Source organism: Oncorhynchus mykiss, chromosome 9 (genome assembly GCF_057628025.1).
Source record: "Oncorhynchus mykiss isolate SJ-2025 chromosome 9, ASM5762802v1, whole genome shotgun sequence".
Lineage (NCBI taxonomy): Eukaryota > Metazoa > Chordata > Actinopteri > Salmoniformes > Salmonidae > Oncorhynchus > Oncorhynchus mykiss.
Window position 1 is genome coordinate 28,890,325 of NC_143030.1, and position 19,478 is coordinate 28,909,802.

The 19,478-nt window shown below is 42.0% G+C and overlaps 1 protein-coding gene across 2 annotated transcripts; it reads left to right on the forward strand.

Annotated features, from left to right (window-relative positions):
- Positions 1–6,549: 6,549 nt before the first annotated feature.
- On the forward strand, positions 6,550–18,618 carry LOC110531834 (putative transcription factor p65 homolog). 2 transcript variants are annotated; one of them, XM_021615284.3, is made up of 11 exons: positions 6,550–6,683; positions 8,383–8,418; positions 8,718–8,854; positions 9,460–9,688; positions 10,128–10,219; positions 10,690–10,821; positions 11,973–12,077; positions 12,459–12,674; positions 12,799–12,876; positions 12,966–13,043; positions 13,246–18,618. In XM_021615284.3, the coding sequence occupies exons 4-11, from the start codon at positions 9,537–9,539 to the stop codon at positions 14,061–14,063; spliced, it is 1,671 nt and encodes a 556-aa protein (XP_021470959.1). In that variant the 5' UTR covers positions 6,550–6,683; positions 8,383–8,418; positions 8,718–8,854; positions 9,460–9,536; the 3' UTR covers positions 14,064–18,618. The 2 variants fall into 2 exon arrangements, with proteins under 2 accessions (XP_021470959.1, XP_021470958.1); XM_021615283.3 differs by having other exon boundaries at positions 9,543–9,688.
- The last annotated feature ends 860 nt before the right edge of the window (positions 18,619–19,478 follow it).

A 19,478-nucleotide genomic window follows, 5' to 3' on the forward strand; every position in this document is an offset into this window, starting at 1 on the left:
ATCAATGGTGAATTTCATTGATATAAACACTGTCAATCTTATAGACTGGCCGGATTTTATTCCTCCTGGAGTTGAGTTGACTTTCTGAGTGAGCTAGTAGAGACTGGAGAGAGTGTGATGGGTCAGCTCGCGCTTCTTAACTTGGCTTTTGGCGCTCTCTCTTGGCCTTTTGGCGCATGATCCAAGAGCGCACGAGGATACATGCGCACACTGGTGACTTTCCCCTTTAGACGCGCTTGAAGACAGTACCAATGTATGTTCTATAAAGAACATATACAGGTACTTGTACTTTAGCACGACCCACACTACATGTAGGTACAATAAGGACTTAACCTTTTTTTTGTATAGTATAGTGATAGCACATGCCTGTAGGTCTACTGGCCCAGTTGTATATACCAAACCACTGTATTCTGCCTTGCTGACCTAGTCTCTGACGTCTCTACTCAGCTTCAACATATTAACAGGCCTTTAATATAGGCAAAAATAATAAAATAGAATAGAATATATGGGTTTATGAATAGAATAGAATGGAACATACAACTAATACGGCTGTAAATTGCACTAAAACTCGTTGAATAAGGACTTCAGCCACCTGAGCCACGGCATATTCACTCCGCTAACATCCAGAAGGAGGAGACGGTACAGGTCCATCAAAGCTGTGACCTGGAGTCTGATAAACAGCTTCAATCTCCAGGCAATCAGACTGTCAAACAGTCATCACCAGCTAACCTCTGGCCTGTCCTGAACTTCAGACACTGTCACTAGCCGATTACCACTTGGTACTCTACCCTGCTACTTTGAGACTGCATTCGGGAAGTATTCAGACCCCTTCCCTTTTCCCACATTTTGTTACGTTACAGCCTGATTCTAAAATGGATTAAATAAAAAATTGTACTCATCAATCTACACACCATACCCCATAATGAAAAACAGAAATACCTTATTTACATAAGTATTCAGACCCTTTGCTATGAGACTCAAAATTGAGCTCAGGCGCATCCTGTTTCCATTGATCATCCTTGAGATGTTTCTACAACTTAATTGGAGTCCACCTGTGGAAAATTCCATGGATTGGACATGATTTGAAAAGACCCACACCTGTTTATATACGGTCCTACAGTTGACAGTGCATGTCAGAGCAAAAACCAAGCCATGAGGTCAAAGGAATTGTCTGTAGAGCCCCGAGACAAGATTGTGTCGAGGCACAGATCTGGGTTAGGGTACCAAAACATTTCTGCATCATTGAAGGTCCCCAAGAACACAGTGGCCTTCATCATTCTTAAATGGAAGAAGTTTAGAGCTGGCCGCCCGCCCAAACAGAGCAATCGGGGTAGAAGGGCCTTGGTCAGGGAGGTGACCAAGAACCCGATGGTCACTCTGAGATCCAGAGATCCTCTGTGGAGGTGAAACTTTCAGAAGGACAACTATCTCTGCAGCACTCCACCAATGTGGCCTTTATGGTACAGTGGCCAAACAGAAGCCACTCCTGAGTAAAAGGCACATGACAGCCCGCTTATAGTTTGCCAAAAGGCACCTAAAGGACTCTCAGATCATGATAAACAAGATTCTCTAGTCTGATGAAACCAAGATTGAACTCTCTAGCCTGAATGCCAAGCATCACGTCTGGAGGAAACCTGCCACCATCCCTACGGTGAAACATGGTGGTGGCATCATCATGCTGTGGGGATGTTGTTCAGTGGCAGGGACTGGAAGACTAGTCAGGATTGAGGGAAAGATAAACGGAGCAAAGTACAGAGATCCTTGATGAAAACCTGCTCTAAAGCGCTCAGAACCTCAGACTGAGGCAAAGGTTCACCTTCCAACAGGACAACGACCCTAAACACACAGCCAAGACAACGCAGGATTGGCTTCGGGACAAGTCTCTGAATGTCCTTGCCAGAGGACATTCAGAGCCAGAGCCCGGACTTGAACCAGATAGAACATCTCTGGGGGGAAGAAAATGATTTAATACATTTTAGAATAAGGCTGTAATGTAACAAAATGTGGAAAAATGAAAGGAAAATGAAAGGGGTCTGAATAGTTTACAAATGCACTGTACATAAAGACTCATTGAACACTGGTCACTTGAAGAATGTTTCCATATGCATATACTGCATTTTAGTTGTGGCCCATCCTATGTAACTACTGCTGTACACACTTTTTCTATTCACACATGCTACTGTCAATATTATCTATACACACCATTCACATACATACAGTGGCTTGCGAAAGTATTCACCCCCTTGACGTTTTTCCTATTTTGTTGCTTTACAACCTGGAATTAAAATGTATTTTTTGGGGGGGGTTGTATTATTTACACAGCATGCTTACCACATTGAAGATGCTAAATATTTTTTATTGTGAAACAAACAAGAAATAAGACAAAAAAACGGAAAACCTGAGCATGCATAACTATTCACCCCCCCAAAGCCAATACTTTATAGAGCCGCCTTTTGCAGTAATTACAGCTGCAAGTCTCTTGGGGTATGTCTCTATAAGCTTGGCACATCGAGCCACTGAGATTCTAGCTCATTCTTCAAGGCAAAACTGCTGCAGCTCCTTCAAGTTGGATGGGTTCCGCTGCAGTACAGCAATCTTCAAGTCATACCACAGATTCTCCATTGGATTGAGGTCTGGGCTTTGACTAGGCCATTCCAAAACATTTAAATGTTTCCCCTTAAACCACTCGAGTGTTGCTTTAGCAGTATGCTTAGGGTCATTGTCCTGCTGGAAGATAAACCTCCGTCCCAGTCTCAAATCTCTGGAAGACTGAAACAGGTTGCCCTTAAGAATTTCCCTGATTTTAGTGCCATCCATCATTCCTTCAATTCTGACCAGTTTCCCAGTTCCTGCAGATGAAAAACACTTTTATTTTTTTCCCCACATTTATTTAACCAGGTAGGCCAGTTGAGAACAAGTTCTCATTTACAACTGCCCCCTGGCCAAGATAAAGCAAAGCAGTGCGACAAAAAACAACAACACAGAGTTACACATGGGATAAACAAAAGTACAGTCAACAACACTATAGAAAAATCTATATACAGTGTGTGCAAATGGAGTAATGAGGTAAGGCAATAAATAGGCCATAGTAGCAAAGTAATTACAATTTAGCAAATTAACACTGGAGTGATATATGTGCAGATGATGATGTGCAAGTAGAAATACTGGTGTGCAAAAGAGCAAAAAAGTAAATAAAAACAATATGAGGATGAGGTAGGTAGTTGGATGGGCTATTGACAGATGGGCTATTTACAGATGGGCTATGTACAGCTGCAGCGATCGGTAAGCTGCTCAGATAGCTGATGCTTAAAGTTAGTGAGGGAGATATGTCTCCAACTTCAGCAATTTTTGCAATTCGTTCCACATGCCTTTTGGCGAACACCAAACGGGTTTGCTTATTTTTTTTCTTATTTCTGGCCACTCTTCTGTAAAGCCCAGCTCTGTGGAGTGTACGGCTTAGTTGTCCTATGGACAGATACTCCAATCTCCACTGTGGAGCTTTGCAGCTCCTTCAGGGTTATCTTTGGTCTCTTTGTTGCCTCTGTGATTAATACCCTCCTTGCCTGGTCAGTGGGTTTTGGTGTGCAGGCCCTCTCTTGGCAGGTTTGTTGTGGTGCCATATTCTTTCCATTTTTTAATAATGGATTTAATGGTGCTCCGTGGGATGTTCAAAGGTTCAGATATTTTATTATAACCCAACCCTGATCTGTGCATCTCCACAACTTTGTCCCTGACCTGTTTGGAGAGCTCCTTGGTCTTCATGGTGACATTTGGTGGCGCCCCTTGCTCAGTATTGTTACAGACTCTGGGGCCTTTCAGAACAGAACATACTGAGATCATGTGACAGATCATGTGACTCTTAGATTGCACACAGGTGGACTTTATTAAACGAATTATGTGACTTCTGAAGGTAATTGGTTGAACCAGATCTTATTTAGGGGCTTCATAGCAAAGGGGGTGAATACATATGCACACACCACTTTTCCGTTTTTTTATTTTTAGGATTTTTTTAAATAAGTACTTTTTTTAATTTCACTTCACCAATTTGGACTATTTTGTGTATGTCCATTTCATGAAATCCAAATAAAAATCCATTTAAATTACAGGTTGTAATGCAACAAAATAGGACATTTTCTAATTACACTGTATATACACACTGTGTATTTATTAATATAGGGCCCACTGGATTCATGACATAGCTTACTCCTATATATCTACTGCTGTACATATCAATTCTCAGTAGGCCTATATCTTCTGTAAATAGATTCGGTGCATATACAGTACCAGTCAAAAGCTACCAGTCACACCTACTCTTTCAAGGGTTTTTCTTTATTTTTACTACTTTCTATATTGTAGAATAATAGTGAAGACATCCAAACTATGAAATAACACATATGGATTCATAGAGTAACCAAAAAAGCTGTTAAACAAATCGAAATATATTTGAGATTCTTCAAAGTAGTCACCCTTTGCCTTGATGACAGCTTTGCACACTCTTGGCATTCTCTCAACCAGCTTCGCCTGGACTGTTTTTCCAACAGTCTTGGAGGAGTTCCCACATATGCTGAGCAGTTGATGGCTGCTTTTCCTTCATTCTCCGCTCCAACTCATCCCAAACCATCTCAATTGGGTTGAGGTTGTTTGATTGTGGAGGCCAGGTCATCTGATGCAGCACTCCATCACTCTCCTTCTTGGTCAAAGAGCCCTTACACAGCCTGGAGGTGTGTTGGGTCATGGTCCTGTTGAAAAACAAATGATATTCCCACTAAGCACAAATCAGATGGGATGGCGTATTGCTACAGAATGCTGTCGAAGTCATGCTGGTTAAGTGTGCCTTGAATTCTAAATAAATCACAGACAGTGTCACCAGCAAAGCATCCCACACCATCACACCTCCTCCTCCATGTTTCCCGGTGGGAACCACACATGCGGAGATCATCCGTTCACCTACTCTGCGTCTCACAAAGACGCGGCGGTTAGAACCAAAATTCTCAAATTTGGACTCATCAGACCAAAGGACAGATTTCCTCCAGTCTAATGTTCAGCGCTCGTGTTTGTTTGCCCAAGCAAGTCTCTTCTTCTCTTCTTATTGATGTCCATGAAGGCCTGATTCACGCAGTCTCCTTTGAACAGTTGATGTTAAAGATGTGTCTGTTACTTGAACTCTGTGAAGCATTAATTTGGGCTGCAATTTCTGATGTGCAGTTAACTCTATTGAACTTATCATCTGCAACAGAGGTGACTCAGTCTTTCCTGTGGCGGTCTTCATGAGAGACAGTTTCATCATAGCGCTTCATGGTTTTTGTGACTACACTTGCAGAAACTTTGAAAGTTCTTGATATTTTCCGGATGGACTGACCTTCATGAGTAATGATGGACTGTCTTTTCTTTTTTCTTATTTGAGCTGTTCTTGCCATAATATGGACTTGATCTTTTACCAAATAGGGCTATCTTCTGTACACCACCCCTACCATGTCACAACACAACTGATTGGCTCAAACACATTAAGAAGGAAAGAAATTCCACAAATAAACTTTTAACAAGGCACACCTGTTAACTATTTATATTTTTGACAACTTTTACTTCACTACATCTCTAAAGAAAATAATGTTCTTTTTACTCCATACATTTTCCCTGACACCCAAAAGTACTTGTTACATTTTAAATGCTTAGCAGGACAGAAAATGGTCCAATTCATACACTTATCATTAGAACATCCCTGGTCATCCCTGCTGACTCTGATCTGGAGGAATCACTAAACACAAATGCTTTGTTTATAAATTATGTCTGAGTGTTGGAGTGTGCCTCTGGCTGTCCATACATTAAAAAATAAAGAAATTGTGCTGTCTGGTTTGCTTAATATAAGGATTTTTTTTTAAATATTTGTACTTTTACTTTCGATACTTAAGTATATTTTAGCAATTCTATTTACTTTTGATATTTAAGTATATTTAAAATCAAATACTTTTAGACTTTTACTCAAGCAGTATTTTACTGAGTGACTTTCACATTTTATATGTTTGTCAAGTATGACAATTGGGTACTTTTCGGTTAATTGGATTCATTCAAGATTTCATGTTTAATAAAAAAAAACAGAATATGATTATTTGTGTAGGCTACTTGTTTGCCATTGTACTATATAGTTTTAAAGCAGCAATAAGCAGTAAAACAAAATAAAGCGTTTCCCTTCCTCTGTTACGGTAGAAAGCTGGGGGGATGGGGCTGAAGAAATTAGAGCATTTTCAAATTCATAGACAGAGCGATGGATGCAACTGACCATCCATGAAATCAACATTTTGTTTATCCATGTTTTGTGGCTATAGTGTTTAAGTAGACTGTGTTTACAAGGAAAACAAGCTTATATTTGGGGTTACGATGGGGTTTGGAGAGTTGAACGAAGCTCATGAGGCAATTTCTAAGTTATATTTTCAAGAATCGATGAATGAATTAGAAATCCAAAAATGGATGTAGCAACTACAGATTGCCCCTTTAACATAGGCCCACGTCATTTGGGTATTTCCGCACCATTTGAGGGGGAGGTGGTAAGTTGCATTGGAGTCTCAAAGTTGGGGGTGGCGAAAGAACAAGCTGTCAAGAGAAGGTGACACGGTGTTTAAGGGACAAACAACCTATAGGGAAAAGGCTATTCGATTAATCACGGTGGCCGACGTTGGAAATGGATGGTAAGTTTGTTTACAAACTGATCCGCAAGGTAAATGCATGTTGGAGTGTCGTGGGAAATTTAGCAATTTGTTTTGCGCACAAGGGTGAAGCCCGCATACTATTGGTTTTGTACTACGTCAATACAAAATAATGGAGATAATTGGCGCTGACTTGCCAGCACTGTACTAGGAAGTAGATAGGCCTACGTCTATTAGGCTATAGCTCTAGAATTGCACATCATATCAAGTAGAACATATCATAGCCTATGTTCATTATGGATGCTTATTATGGTTCAACCAATTACCAAACATTAGAGTAAAACGGTAGTCAAGCGCCTATGTGATTCTCCAAGATTTTTGACTTAAGCCGCAAGGTAATATTTAACTCGAAGGCCTATGAAAATATATACACTTTTGACACTTAATTGATAAGGGGACGCCGTTGTACCCGAGATTACGTCGTAAAATAAATGATGAACGTATTCTTGCTGTGGGTTAACGTTTGCAATGTAACGTTATGAAATGATCCTACGTCATCAATGTGTTGTGCTTGTACATATATAGGTTAATAGCTTGTTAATAAAGCCACGCAACAATATGACATTACGAAAAGTTACGTTGTAGACTTGAAGGTCGACAATCAACAAACATGGAAGGCATCCCTTTCTCTTAGAGAGTGGCCATTTCAAAGAAAAGTCATCCATGAAACAGTGGTGGGTGGGGCTATGAACAAGCGCCACAAATCAAGTTTCCAGTATTTTTCTATGAACCAGGACAGTCTTTTAATATGAACTAGGACAGTCTTTTTCTATGAACTAGGACAGTCTTTTTCTATGAACCAGGACAGTCTTTTTCTATGAACCAGGACAGTCTTTTAATATGAACTAGGACAGTCTTTTTCCATGAACCAGGACAGTCTTTTTCTATGAACCAGGACAGTCTTTTAATATGAACTAGGACAGTATTTTTCTATGAACCAGGACAGTCTTTTTCCATGAACCAGGACAGTCTTTTTCTATGAACCAGGACAGTCTTTTAATATGAACTAGGACAGTATTTTTCTATGAACCAGGACAGTCTTTTAAAATGAACTAGGACAGTCTTTTTAGGACAGTCTTTTTCTATGAACCAGGACAGTCTTTTTCTATGAACCAGGACAGTCTTTTTCTATGAACCAGGACAGTCTTTTTCTATGAACCAGGACAGTCTTTTTCCATGAACCAGGACAGTCTTTTTCTATGAACCAGGACAGTCTTTTTCCATGAACCAGGGCAGTGCCTTTAGTGAAGATGTGTTAAATTGGACACCGACTGCTCACAGACACAATAGGAGCAATGTAATCTGAGACCTTTTATTGTCCCTGTCTAAATACGTTTCTTTATTCATTCGCCGTACACTTTCAGGGCAATCCTGGCAGGTCAAACATTATGAGCGATTATGCTTTGTCTGCTATTGTGTTTAAGATCAACCTCCAGTGTTTTCAATGCAAACCTATTGACTTCTACTGTTAGTTTAACACCCTTCTGCATATGGAGGAGATTAATCTCTATCGCAGATCTGTGCTGAACTGTTGTGATCTTCAATGGCACCAGTTCTTGTGGGCCTTTACTTATCAGAGAGTAGTTGAGGGAAATTATAGGTTGTGGATTTTGATTGATCATCCTTTCTTACTGATTTCTTTCTTATAGTAAATGTTTGTCAATTCCTCCCATCTCCTTAGGAATTTATGGATGGGAACAGCCCCCTTTGAACCAAGGTAAGGAGATTTCTATCACTCTGTGTAACTGTTTCCTGTTCATGTTGATGGGTGACAATCAGTGAGTCAACTTTTTGGCTTCTCCCTCATGAATGTATTGACTTGGATCTTCAGCTTTGCTTTAAAACACATACGATGAATCACAGCTGTTGCGAAAGCTCAACACTGCATTAGGTACATTACATTGTGATAGTTTAGAGGTGCACTAGGACCTTCATTACTTTGGGCTCCCCCCCCTCTCTCTCTCTCTTTCTCTATCTATATATATAATATCTGTCTCTCTCTCTCTGTGTGTGCAGGTAATCCCTTCATTGAGATTATTGAACAGCCCAAGCAGAGGGGCATGAGGTTCAGGTACAAGTGTGAGGGGCGCTCTGCTGGAAGCACCCCGGGAGAGAAGAGCAATGACACCACCAAGACACACCCCGCCATTAAGGTGAGGGCGCCCTTTAATCACACAGATAATCAACCTGTCATTTTCTAATGATTCCATGCCATTGTTTACTCTGTAGCTTAATGAATTCATTCCGAGACCTTAAAGGGATACTTCGGAATTTTGGCAATGAGCCCCTTTATCTACTTCACCAGTTCAGATTAACTCGTGGGTACCATTTGTATGTCTCTGTATCTAGTATGAAGGAAGTTAGAGGTCGATTTCTCGAGCCAATGCTAACTAGTGTTAGTGCAATGACGAAGTCTATGGGTAGTGGATACCCATAGACTTCCAGTCATTGCGCTAGCGCTAGGTAGCAATTGTGCTAGCACTAGCTATCAACTTCCTTCAAACTGTACGCTGAGACATAAAAATGCTATCCACAAGTTCATCTGACTCTAGGAAGTAGGTGAAGGGCATCATTGCCAAAATATCGATGTATCCCTTTAATAATTGTAGCTAAGTCACCATATATTCTGAGATAGTCGATGGCTCAACTATTAATCAAAGTAAGATTTGTTATACAAACGAGCCGTTTTGTCTAGTTATAACCATGGTATAGCAGTCTAATCAGTACTACATTATGCTTTACGACACTTGATTTATAGAGATTTGAAGGTGATAAGGAAGTGGTGGAGATTCTAAGGTGAGTGATGATACTCATCCTGCTAACCTGGCTGGTCCCATGCAGGTGCACAACTACAATGGCCCCCTGCGTGTCCGCGTCTCGTTGGTGACCAAGAACCCACCTCACAAGCCCCACCCCCACGAACTGGTGGGGAAAGACTGCAAACATGGTTACTATGAGGCAGACCTGCAGGAGAGACGAGTACACAGGTTAGACGGAGGGTCCCTGTGTGTGTGTTCGGGGCTTGAGGGTGGGTGTGAGGGCAGGTCTGTGAAAATTACTAGACAGGTGTGGATATGTGTGTACCTGTGTAGGCGTGTGTGTTTGTGTGTGTGTGGGCAGATTTGTTAGTGGGTGGGGGTGTGATGAAATACAAAGAAACATAATGTTTGTTTTGTGCAGAGTGTACCTGCCAACATCTTGATAGAGGACATATACTTGGATGACAAAAGGGTACCAGTTAATGATTTATATAACCATTCAGGATAAGTTGTTTCACATAGTCTTGATTTGTAAAGGCCAGAAGCAGAGGATGGTTGAATAAGCACCCTCTTGTGTGTCGATATCTACAGATATCTACAGATATCTACAGATATCTCACTTTCACACACGTTCACTCTGACTCCTTGTCTTACTGTCTGCTCTCAGTTTTCAGAACCTGGGCATTCAGTGTGTGAAGAAAAAGGATGTGGCTGAGGCAGTTTCCTGTAGGCTACAGACCCAAAACAACCCCTTCAACAGTGAGTGTGTACACACACACACACACACACACACATTTGTTTTACTATCCTTGTGGGGACTGAACAATTGATTCCCTTTCAAAATTATATTTTCCCTAACTCCTGACCCCTACGCCTAAAATAGCCTTTTTCCTTGTGGGGACTGGCAAAATGTCCCCACTTGTCCGAATTGTCCTTATTTTACTGTCCTTGTGAGTACTTCTGGTCCCCATAAGGATAGGTAAACCAAAAACACACACACCGTACGTGACAATCCACTGTCATAACATTATACCAGTTATATAATTCACTCCTCCAATCTAATTTTCATGTTTGTTTACCTTGGTTAATTCCAATAATATCATGTGAGTAGGAATTTATTTTTCCTCTGTTGACTGTGACTTACTGGCTATCTGATACAGACTGTATCCTATCCTATCTCCGATGCCACATCAATTTGCTTTGTGTCTGATGTGCTGTTTTGTCTGCAGTTCCTGAGGCGAACATGTGGGAGGAGTTTGACCTAAATGCAGTGAGGCTGTGTTTCCAGGCCTCGATCACTCTGCCTACCGGGGAACTCTGCCCTCTGGAGCCCGTGGTGTCCCAGCCCATCTACGACAACAGTGAGTCTGCTACACACACCAAACGCTCACCAAGTACACACTGACTCACTGTTCTGTCCTGGGTGTTTCTGTTTTATTGTGTACATACAAGCAGTAACCCAGAGAGAGCAAAATCACACAAAAAGAGGAGAAAAAAATAGAAAAAATAAATACAAGAATCACGGTAAACGCAAAACAAATTGCGTACATATATATTCACATTTGGGCTGTCAAACGTTTCAAATAAGTGAGTTAATGGCATGAGTAAATTGCGATGGATCACAGTTTTTGAATTTGCTCAAATTTGGCGCTAAATAAGTTATTTTTTTTTTCTTTCTATTTGATCATCAGTGCATTAAATAGCAGGCAAACGATGCATTGCTTGTAAGTGTCAGAAACACAGAAGGATCTACATCAGAACGTTTGAACATTTTCCCCGTTAACAACACAGAAGTCACTGGAACATTCAGCTATTGATGCTCCCAATGTTTTAAGTCGGCCTGCTCCCTCTCATCAATGCCCTTGTTGTTTAACACTTGCACACACACTTTTCTTTCCTTACACACACCTTTTAAGTACTGTTAAAGCTTCAGGCATTCTAAATGGGTGTGACTATAGGGAAAAAAAGACCTGGCTTTATGGATACAAAGAGCTTTTAAACTTGTCTGACAATGTTATGAAACCACTAACCATCTACTGTTCAGGTAACTTTACACACATAGGCCTACGTGCTCTTCCCTTCCTCCCACACCCTCTCTCACTTACTCCCACTCTCACACACATCCTCTCTGACACACACACACACACAATCATACACACCCCACAATTTTGGCAGGTGATCTTACTAATATACAAATGTTGTTGTACATTAAAACCCAAAGCCTGCACAGTACAACGTTCGGTTCAAACCAGCTTTTGAGAGCGTCCCCCCCTTCCTCACAGCTGTTGAAACTGCTCAAATTACATTTCTTGAAAAGAAATGTGGACATTTGGGTTATAACCACAGAGCATGAAAGCGGGACATCATTTCCCTAAGAACTCAACAACATATTTCCAAAGAACTTCCAACAGTTAAACAGGGCCAAAACATATGTTTCACAGTTGACTCAGTGTCAGTTTCACTCATTTATGAAGCCCCTTCACACTCCATCTCTATCGTTTCTGTCTCACAGGAGCACCCAACACAGCAGAACTGAAGATCTGTCGAGTGAACAGAAACTCTGGAAGCTGCATAGGGGGGGATGAGATCTTCTTACTTTGTGACAAAGTGCAAAAAGGTTTCTGTCACACGCACACGCTTCTATTTTTGTTGGCATTAATGAGTTGAGCCTTTTAGTTTCTTTAACTTTACGCCAACGGCTTTGTTCATGTATGCCTTTTTTGTTGTTGTAGTTCCTCTTTGCCAGACACAGATTTGAAAGTATTGTGTATATAAGCCCACTGGTAACCACTTGGTCAAACTTAACCTAGTTCATTGGTTCTATCTCCTTCCTGTATGACATAAAAAGGGGGCCAATGAAAGAATGTTGTTACAGAATGTTACCAAGTCAGTTAGACTGGCTGGGAGAATTGATTCGAAGCCGGTCTCTCACATCTCACTGTCCCACACCTCCTCCTTCCCATCCCCTCTCCCACCCCATTCTTTCTCCCCTCCACAGAGGACATCGAGGTGCGGTTCTTCCAGGGCTCGTGGGAGGGGAAGGGCACCTTCTCCCAGGCGGACGTACACAGGCAGGTGGCCATTGTGTTCTGCACCCCGCCCTACTGCGACACCAACCTGACCGAGCCAATCCGAGTGAAGATGCAGCTCCGCAGGCCCTCGGATCGTGAGGTCAGCGAGCCAATGGACTTCCAGTTCCTGCCCTCCGACCCAGGTCACTTCCCTTTCCGTTGCGATGGCGATTCACTTTGTTTTCTATGGCATAACTCCTGTAGCCTGTGTGGTTGTCATGCAAAACATTTTTACCCAGGCTAACTCTAGAATCTTTCACTGTACAGATGAATATAGACTAATGGAGAAGCGAAAACGGACAGAGGGAATGTTACAGAATCTGAAGCTGGGGTCCCTGATGTCGGGTAAGTGTCTAAAATGATCCATGTCGCTGAACTAGACAGCTGTGTCCTCTGATGGTTTTAATGTGTGATGGTGTATGTTTGAATTCCAGGAACCATGCCAGCAGAGACGAGGCCGTTCAACATTGCCAGGAGAACAGTCACCGCCAAGCCAGCAGCTAGCCAGCCTGGTAAAACCATACTATTTATTTAACTGTTTATTATTAATGGGTGCGTTAATACGGTAAAGGGTGTTGTTCTATATGTAACATTCTATATGTTATTAAAAGTTAACATAGATACTACTGTTAAGGGACCCTATGTTTATTTGTACATTTGGCAGGATACAGAATTGGGTAAGGGACAGTGGCATTGACTGTGTTTCTCTTGCAGTGATGAACCCAGTGGTGCCCCCTAGTGCCTTCTCTGTGAAGCCCCAGCCCTACTACAACGGCCCCCAGCCAGGCAAGTTGTTTCAAACCCAGCCCAAATCAGAAGCCTCCTCCACCACAGCCGAGACCTGGAAGTTCCTCAACAGCCTGACTCTGGACTCCCAGCCCAAAGCCACCCCCGTGGCCAGCTTCACCACCAACCCCCAGGCCTCTGCATCCACAGCCGCCTCCTCGCAGGCCTTTCCCACCGTAAACCTGTTGGACTTCAACGGATTCGCTTTCCACAACTTTGCTTGTCCCCAGGAGCCGGTGAGTGCAGCCCCTACACCAGAGCCCACCTCTACCTTTGGGGTCCAAGGCTCCCAGTTCAAGGTGGATGAGGAGCTACCTGAATTCCCCAGCTTTTCTGAGGCACAAGCGCCAGGGACTCTAGATAGTATAAACATTGAAGAATTCCAGGCTATGCTGGGCCAGAGTTGTCTGGCTGGAGAAGGGCCAAAGAGCAGTGAGGCGTCAGCCCCTCAGGCACCCTGCCACTTACCCTCCACCAACACTGTGGCCAACAACAACGCGGCCCAGAACCAAGCAGACCCAGCCAACCACCACACCGGCTGTGGCGGCAGCACCTGGATGAACTACCCCAACAGCATTGTCAGCCTGCTCCACAACGAGGGCATGATGGACAGTTCCCCCAGCAACGCCAGCCAGCCGGCCGCCCTTGACGACCTGGACGTCTTAAGCTCCATGGACGAAGACCGTCTCATGTCCATCCTGAACAGTGGCAACCAATACAGTTTTGTGCCCGGACATCAGACCTAAGAGACGACCGTGTGATTTGACTGACATGTTTACTGACATGACATAATCCCCCTGGTAGACCACTTTTATCTGGGCCCAGTTGCATAAAACAACTTAAGTTAATTTCCCTCTTGTATTTTCCTGTAACTTTAAGTCAGTTGCACAAGATGTGTGCCCGTTTAAATTAAGTACAAAAGTTAAGGGTGTCCACGAGGTCCCTTAACTGCCTCATTATGTATGGTTGTCAATTGAAACAGCATGTATAGAGGTGAATGTTGATTTCATCTGCTCTGGTTCCAAAAGGAAAACGTCAACCAGCTAGCTACTTAGCTAAACAATGGAAGGTGCACAATCCATGGCTACAAAGCTAGTTAGCTACAGCTACAGTAGGGTAAAAAAGTATTTAGTCAGCCACCAATTGTGCAAGTTCTCCCACTTAAAAAGATGAGAGGCCTGTAATGTTCGTCATAGGTACACTTCAACTATGACAAACAAAATGAGAAAGAAAAATCCAGAAAATCACATTGTAGGATTTTTAATGAATTTATTTGCAAATTATGGTGGAAAATAAGTATTTGGTCAATAACAAAAGTTTATCTCAATACTTTGTTCTATACCTTTTGTTGGCAATGACAGATGTCAAACGGTTTCTGTAAGTCTTCACAAGGTTTTCATACACTGTTGCTGGTATTTTGGCCCATTTCTCCATGCAGATCTCCTCTAGAGCAGTGATGTTTTGGGGCTGTTGCTGGGCAACACAGACTTTCAACTCCCTCCAAAGATTTTCTATGGGGTTGAGATCTGGAGACTGGCTAGGCCACTCCAGGACCTTTAAATGCTTCTTACGAAGCCACTCCTTCCTTGCCCGGGCGGTGTGTTTGGGATCATTGTCATGCTGAAAGACCCAGCCACGTTTCATCTTCAATGCCCTTGCTGATGGAAGGAGGTTTTCACTCAAAATCTCACGATACATGGCCCCATTCATTCTTTCCTTTACACGGATCTGTCGTCCTGGTCCCTTTGCAGAAAAACAGCCCCAAAGCATGATGTTTCCACCCCCATGCTTCACAGTAGGTATGGTGTTCTTTGGGTGCAACTCAGCATTCTTTGTCCTCCAAACACGACGAGTTGAGTTTTTACCAAAAAGTTATATTTGGGTTTCATCTGACCATATGACATTCTCCCAATCTTCTTCTGGATCATCCAAATGCTCTCTAGCAAACTTCAGACGGGCCTGGACATGTACTGGCTTAAGCAGGGGGACACCTCTGGCACTGCAGGATTTGAGTCCCTGGCGGCGTAGGGTGTTACTGATGGTAGGCTTTGTTACTTTGGTCCCAGCTCTCTACTGGTCATTCACTAGGTCCCCCTGTGTGGTTCTGGGATTTTTGCTCACCGTTCTTGTGATCATTTTGACCCCGCGGGGTGAGATCTTGCATGGAGCCCCAGATCGAGGGAGATTATCAGTGGTCTTGTATGTCTTCCATTTCCTAATAATTGCTCCCACAGTTGATTTCTTCAAACCAAGCTGCTTACCTATTGCAGATTCAGTCTTCCCAGCCTGGTGCAGGTCTACAATTTTGTTTCTGGTGTCCTTTGACATCTCTTTGGTCTTGGCCATAGTGGAGTTTGGAGTGTGACTGTTTGAGGTTGTGGACAGGTGTCTTTTATACTGAAAACAAGTTCAAACAGGTGCCATTAATACAGGTAACGAGTGGAGGACAGAGGAGCCTCTTAAAGAAGAAGTTACAGGTCTGTGAGAGCCAGAAATATTGCTTGTTTGTAGGTGACCAAATACTTATTTTCCACCATAATTTGCAAATAAATTCATAAAAAATCCTACAATGTGATTTCCTGGATTTTTTTTCTCATTTTGTCTGTCATAGTTGAAGTGTACCTTACAGGCCTCTCATCTTTTTAAGTGGGAGAACTTACACAATTGGTGGCTGACTAAATACTTTTTTGTCCCACTGTACTCTGTAAGCTAGCTTGACGCACGAGAAAATAATATAAACGAGTTGAGAAAAAAGTAACTACAAGGAAGTGGTTTATTATCTGAAGCAATTTGGTTATCCTGTCTTGATTGTCGAAGTTCTATTTTGCCATCTCACAAAATGAAAGTGATCTCTTTGAGGAGATGTTCAGTCAGTGAGACAGGCCGTCTCCATGGTAACCAGATATTCCTTCTGCCATACGTGCCTTCAAACTACCCAAAAAAACCCTATGCCCTTACCTAAGGAAATATTTGAGGGGCTCTATGCAACGCCCTTAAACAATTCCCTTAGGTAAGGGGAAACTAGTCCATAAGGTAAACCCTTACGGGAAACACTTAAGATTTATGCAACTGGCCCAGCTCCCTTCCAACCCAACTTCCCTTTCTACCTTTGTGCTATTCTAAAGGGCTTCAAAGGATAGTCATTTGAAGGCTGGCAAATAGAAGAGTCCGAAAGTGGTGCTCTCTGCTCTCTTCCCTATGTGGATTGTGGACATGCTTATTAGGACAGCTGCAGAACCCTGCCTGTACACAATTAACAGAGGGAATAGAAGGGAGAGCTACAGGGAAGTAGCCCATTTTTGTATCTGCCAGTATGTGGGCAATTGCAACGCCCGAGGATGAGCTGAATCGTCCCTTTTTGTCACCCCTAAAGATACACCCCCCACTGGGTTGTTTATAAGCCCTGGCTTGTTTCTTATCTCCAAAGGCAGTGGTATTTCCTTCTGGTCCCAAACGAGCTTCAGGGTTTCTAAATTACTCCACTTCAATCATTCAGTTAGAGAATAGGACGAAATCAAATCAAACATTAAAAGTTTAATTTGATTTTGTCCTATTCGTCCTCTAAATATCATTACATTTGAAATCAAACCAGAGCTTGAAAGCCTAGGCCTTTTGTATGGTCTATTTTCTGTTGAATTATGTGTTGAATTCCAACCATGGCTGTTGATGACTTTGCAGATGCTATACAGGCCTAAATAGCATCATTGGTGATAAAAGTGATAAAGTAGGGTCACATTTTAATTTGCTCTGTTAAACCTACTCTTTGGAATGATGTATAGCAACAGTGAATCTATTTAGTTTTAAAGCAGAGATCTCTCAACAATCATTCTCACGAACAGCACATTGGTAATAGTCAGTGTCAAACATAGCTAATCAGGGCTGGGCTTGGTTAAAACCCTGGCTGGGAGACCAAAGGGTAGCGTTGATGGATCAATTCTCTTGTAGGAGGTGCTGCCCAGCCTGTTGTTTTTACTTATATGTTAAAGAACTGACATTTGTTTTAACTTCAACATTTTATACAAGGTTTGTATATGTTGAAATTTGATGACATAATCCTGTGGTTGAAATGTTGATTCAACCAGTTTGTGCCCTGTGGGTATTGGCTAAATATTCGAGGTGAGGAAAAATTGCTGAGCCAACAGACCAGGAGTTGAACCTGCCAACCAATCACAAAATGTGACCACTATTCTATTACGGGGAGTAGGGAGGGTTTAGCATTTTCCCCACTTAGAGTTGAGTGGGTCTACTAAAGTAGTGGAATATCACCATAAAGCAAGATTGCAATTTCGATGTACATAAGCCTTAGGTGATGATATACACGGAGTATACAAAACATTAGGAACACCTTCCTAATATTGAGTTGCACCCCCCCCTTTTACCCTCGGAAACAGCCTCAATTCGTCAGGGCATGGACTCCACAAGGTGTCAAGCGTTCCACAGGGATGCTGGCCCATGTTGATTCCAATGCTTCCCACAGTCGTGTCAAGTTGGCTGGATGTCCTTTGGGTGGTGGACCATTCTTGATACACACTGGAAAGTGTTGAGCGTGGAAAAACCTGCAGCATGGCATTTCTTGACAACAAAAAAACGGTGTGCCTGGCACCATACCACATTCAAAGGCGCTTACATTTTGTCTTGCCCATTCACCCTCCGAATGGCACACATACACAATCCATGTCTCAAGGCTTAAACATCCTTCTTTACCCTGTCTCCTACCCTTCATCTACACTGATTTTGAAGTGGATTTAACAGGTGGCATCAATATGGGATCATAGCTTTCACCTGATTTGTCTTATGTCATGGAAAGAGCCAGTGTTCTTAATGTTTTGTATACTCTGTGTATGTGACCTATAGTACTCACCTTGATGACGGGATATCTTAACGTTATGTACAGCTTTACCATGTCAACATCTGCAAGTATAACTTGTCATTTTAGGTTAAAATGTTCAATACATCTTTGGAACAGGAAGGATATTGCTGTTTATAAATGTACAATATGTTAGAATGTATTAGATGCATTATTAATATATCAGTTAAAAAAAAACTCTTTCCATATCATGTTAATAGTTTTGAGTCAGTATCTCAATATATTTCTGTCCATCACTATGTCAATTATGCTTATTCTCAGTGCAGTTTTCATTATTACATTTTGCTGTATGGTATATGAACATCAGTGGCTGTTTATTTTACAAGGTCAATTAGCACGTTTAAACCATAACCTTGTACTTATTCAGTGCTGCTTTAATGAAAAATGTCATATTTTGTACAAGTATAAAGTACCAGTCAAAAGTTTGGACACAATTACCCATTCCAGGGTTTTACTTTATTTTTTACAACTATTTTCTACATTGTAGAATAGTAGTGGAGACATCAAAAGCATGAAATAACAGATATGGAATCATGTAGTAACCAAAACATTGTTTAAACAAATCAGAATATTAAAAAAAAAAAATTGAGATTTCAAAGTAGCCACCGTTTGCCTTGATGATACACTTATTTTAAGCTATTTGGCAATTGTTGTAATTAACTGAGTGCAAAATATGTTGACGCCAAACATTAAAAAAGGAAAGACATTTTCACGTATAGGCCGGGAGGTGACTTTAATAATGATAAATGCAGATAAACATAAGCATACAGAACATGAATCAAAACAAACAAATACTGCCTGATGACTGAGGCTCCTGAGGGCTAAATAAAGGGAAGGTAATCAAATCTATGTATATAGCCCGTCTTACATCAGCTGATATTTCAAAGGGCTGTACAGAAACCCAGACTAAAACCCCAAACAGCAAGCAATGCAGGTGTAGAAGCATCATCAAGGTGATGATGTAGCAAGACAGTACAGCGGCATCTGGTAAGACGAGGGGCGGCAGACTGTATTTTTGTATATAACAACTGGTGCACGATATCTAAGGAAGTCTCAAGGTTTTGCTCGCCTGACGTAGATTATCTCATGATAAACTGCAGACCACACTATCTACCTAGAGAGTTTTCATCTGTATTTTTCGTAGCTGTCTACAATACTGCCTCCGACTGATGCTGGCACTAAGACCGCACTCAATGAGCTGTGTTCCGCCTTAAGCAAAGAGGAAAACGCACACCCAGAGGTGTTGCTCCTAGTGGCTGGGGACTTTAATGCAGGGAAACTTAAATCAGTTTTA

Coding starts and splice junctions, on each gene's coding strand:
- LOC110531834 (XM_021615283.3), top strand. Junction 8,855..9,542: donor AGACACACCCCGCCATTAAG/GTGAGGGCGCCC, acceptor GGTCCCATGCAG/GTGCACAACTACAATGGCCC. Junction 13,044..13,245: donor GCCAGCAGCTAGCCAGCCTG/GTAAAACCATAC, acceptor TTTCTCTTGCAG/TGATGAACCCAGTGGTGCCC.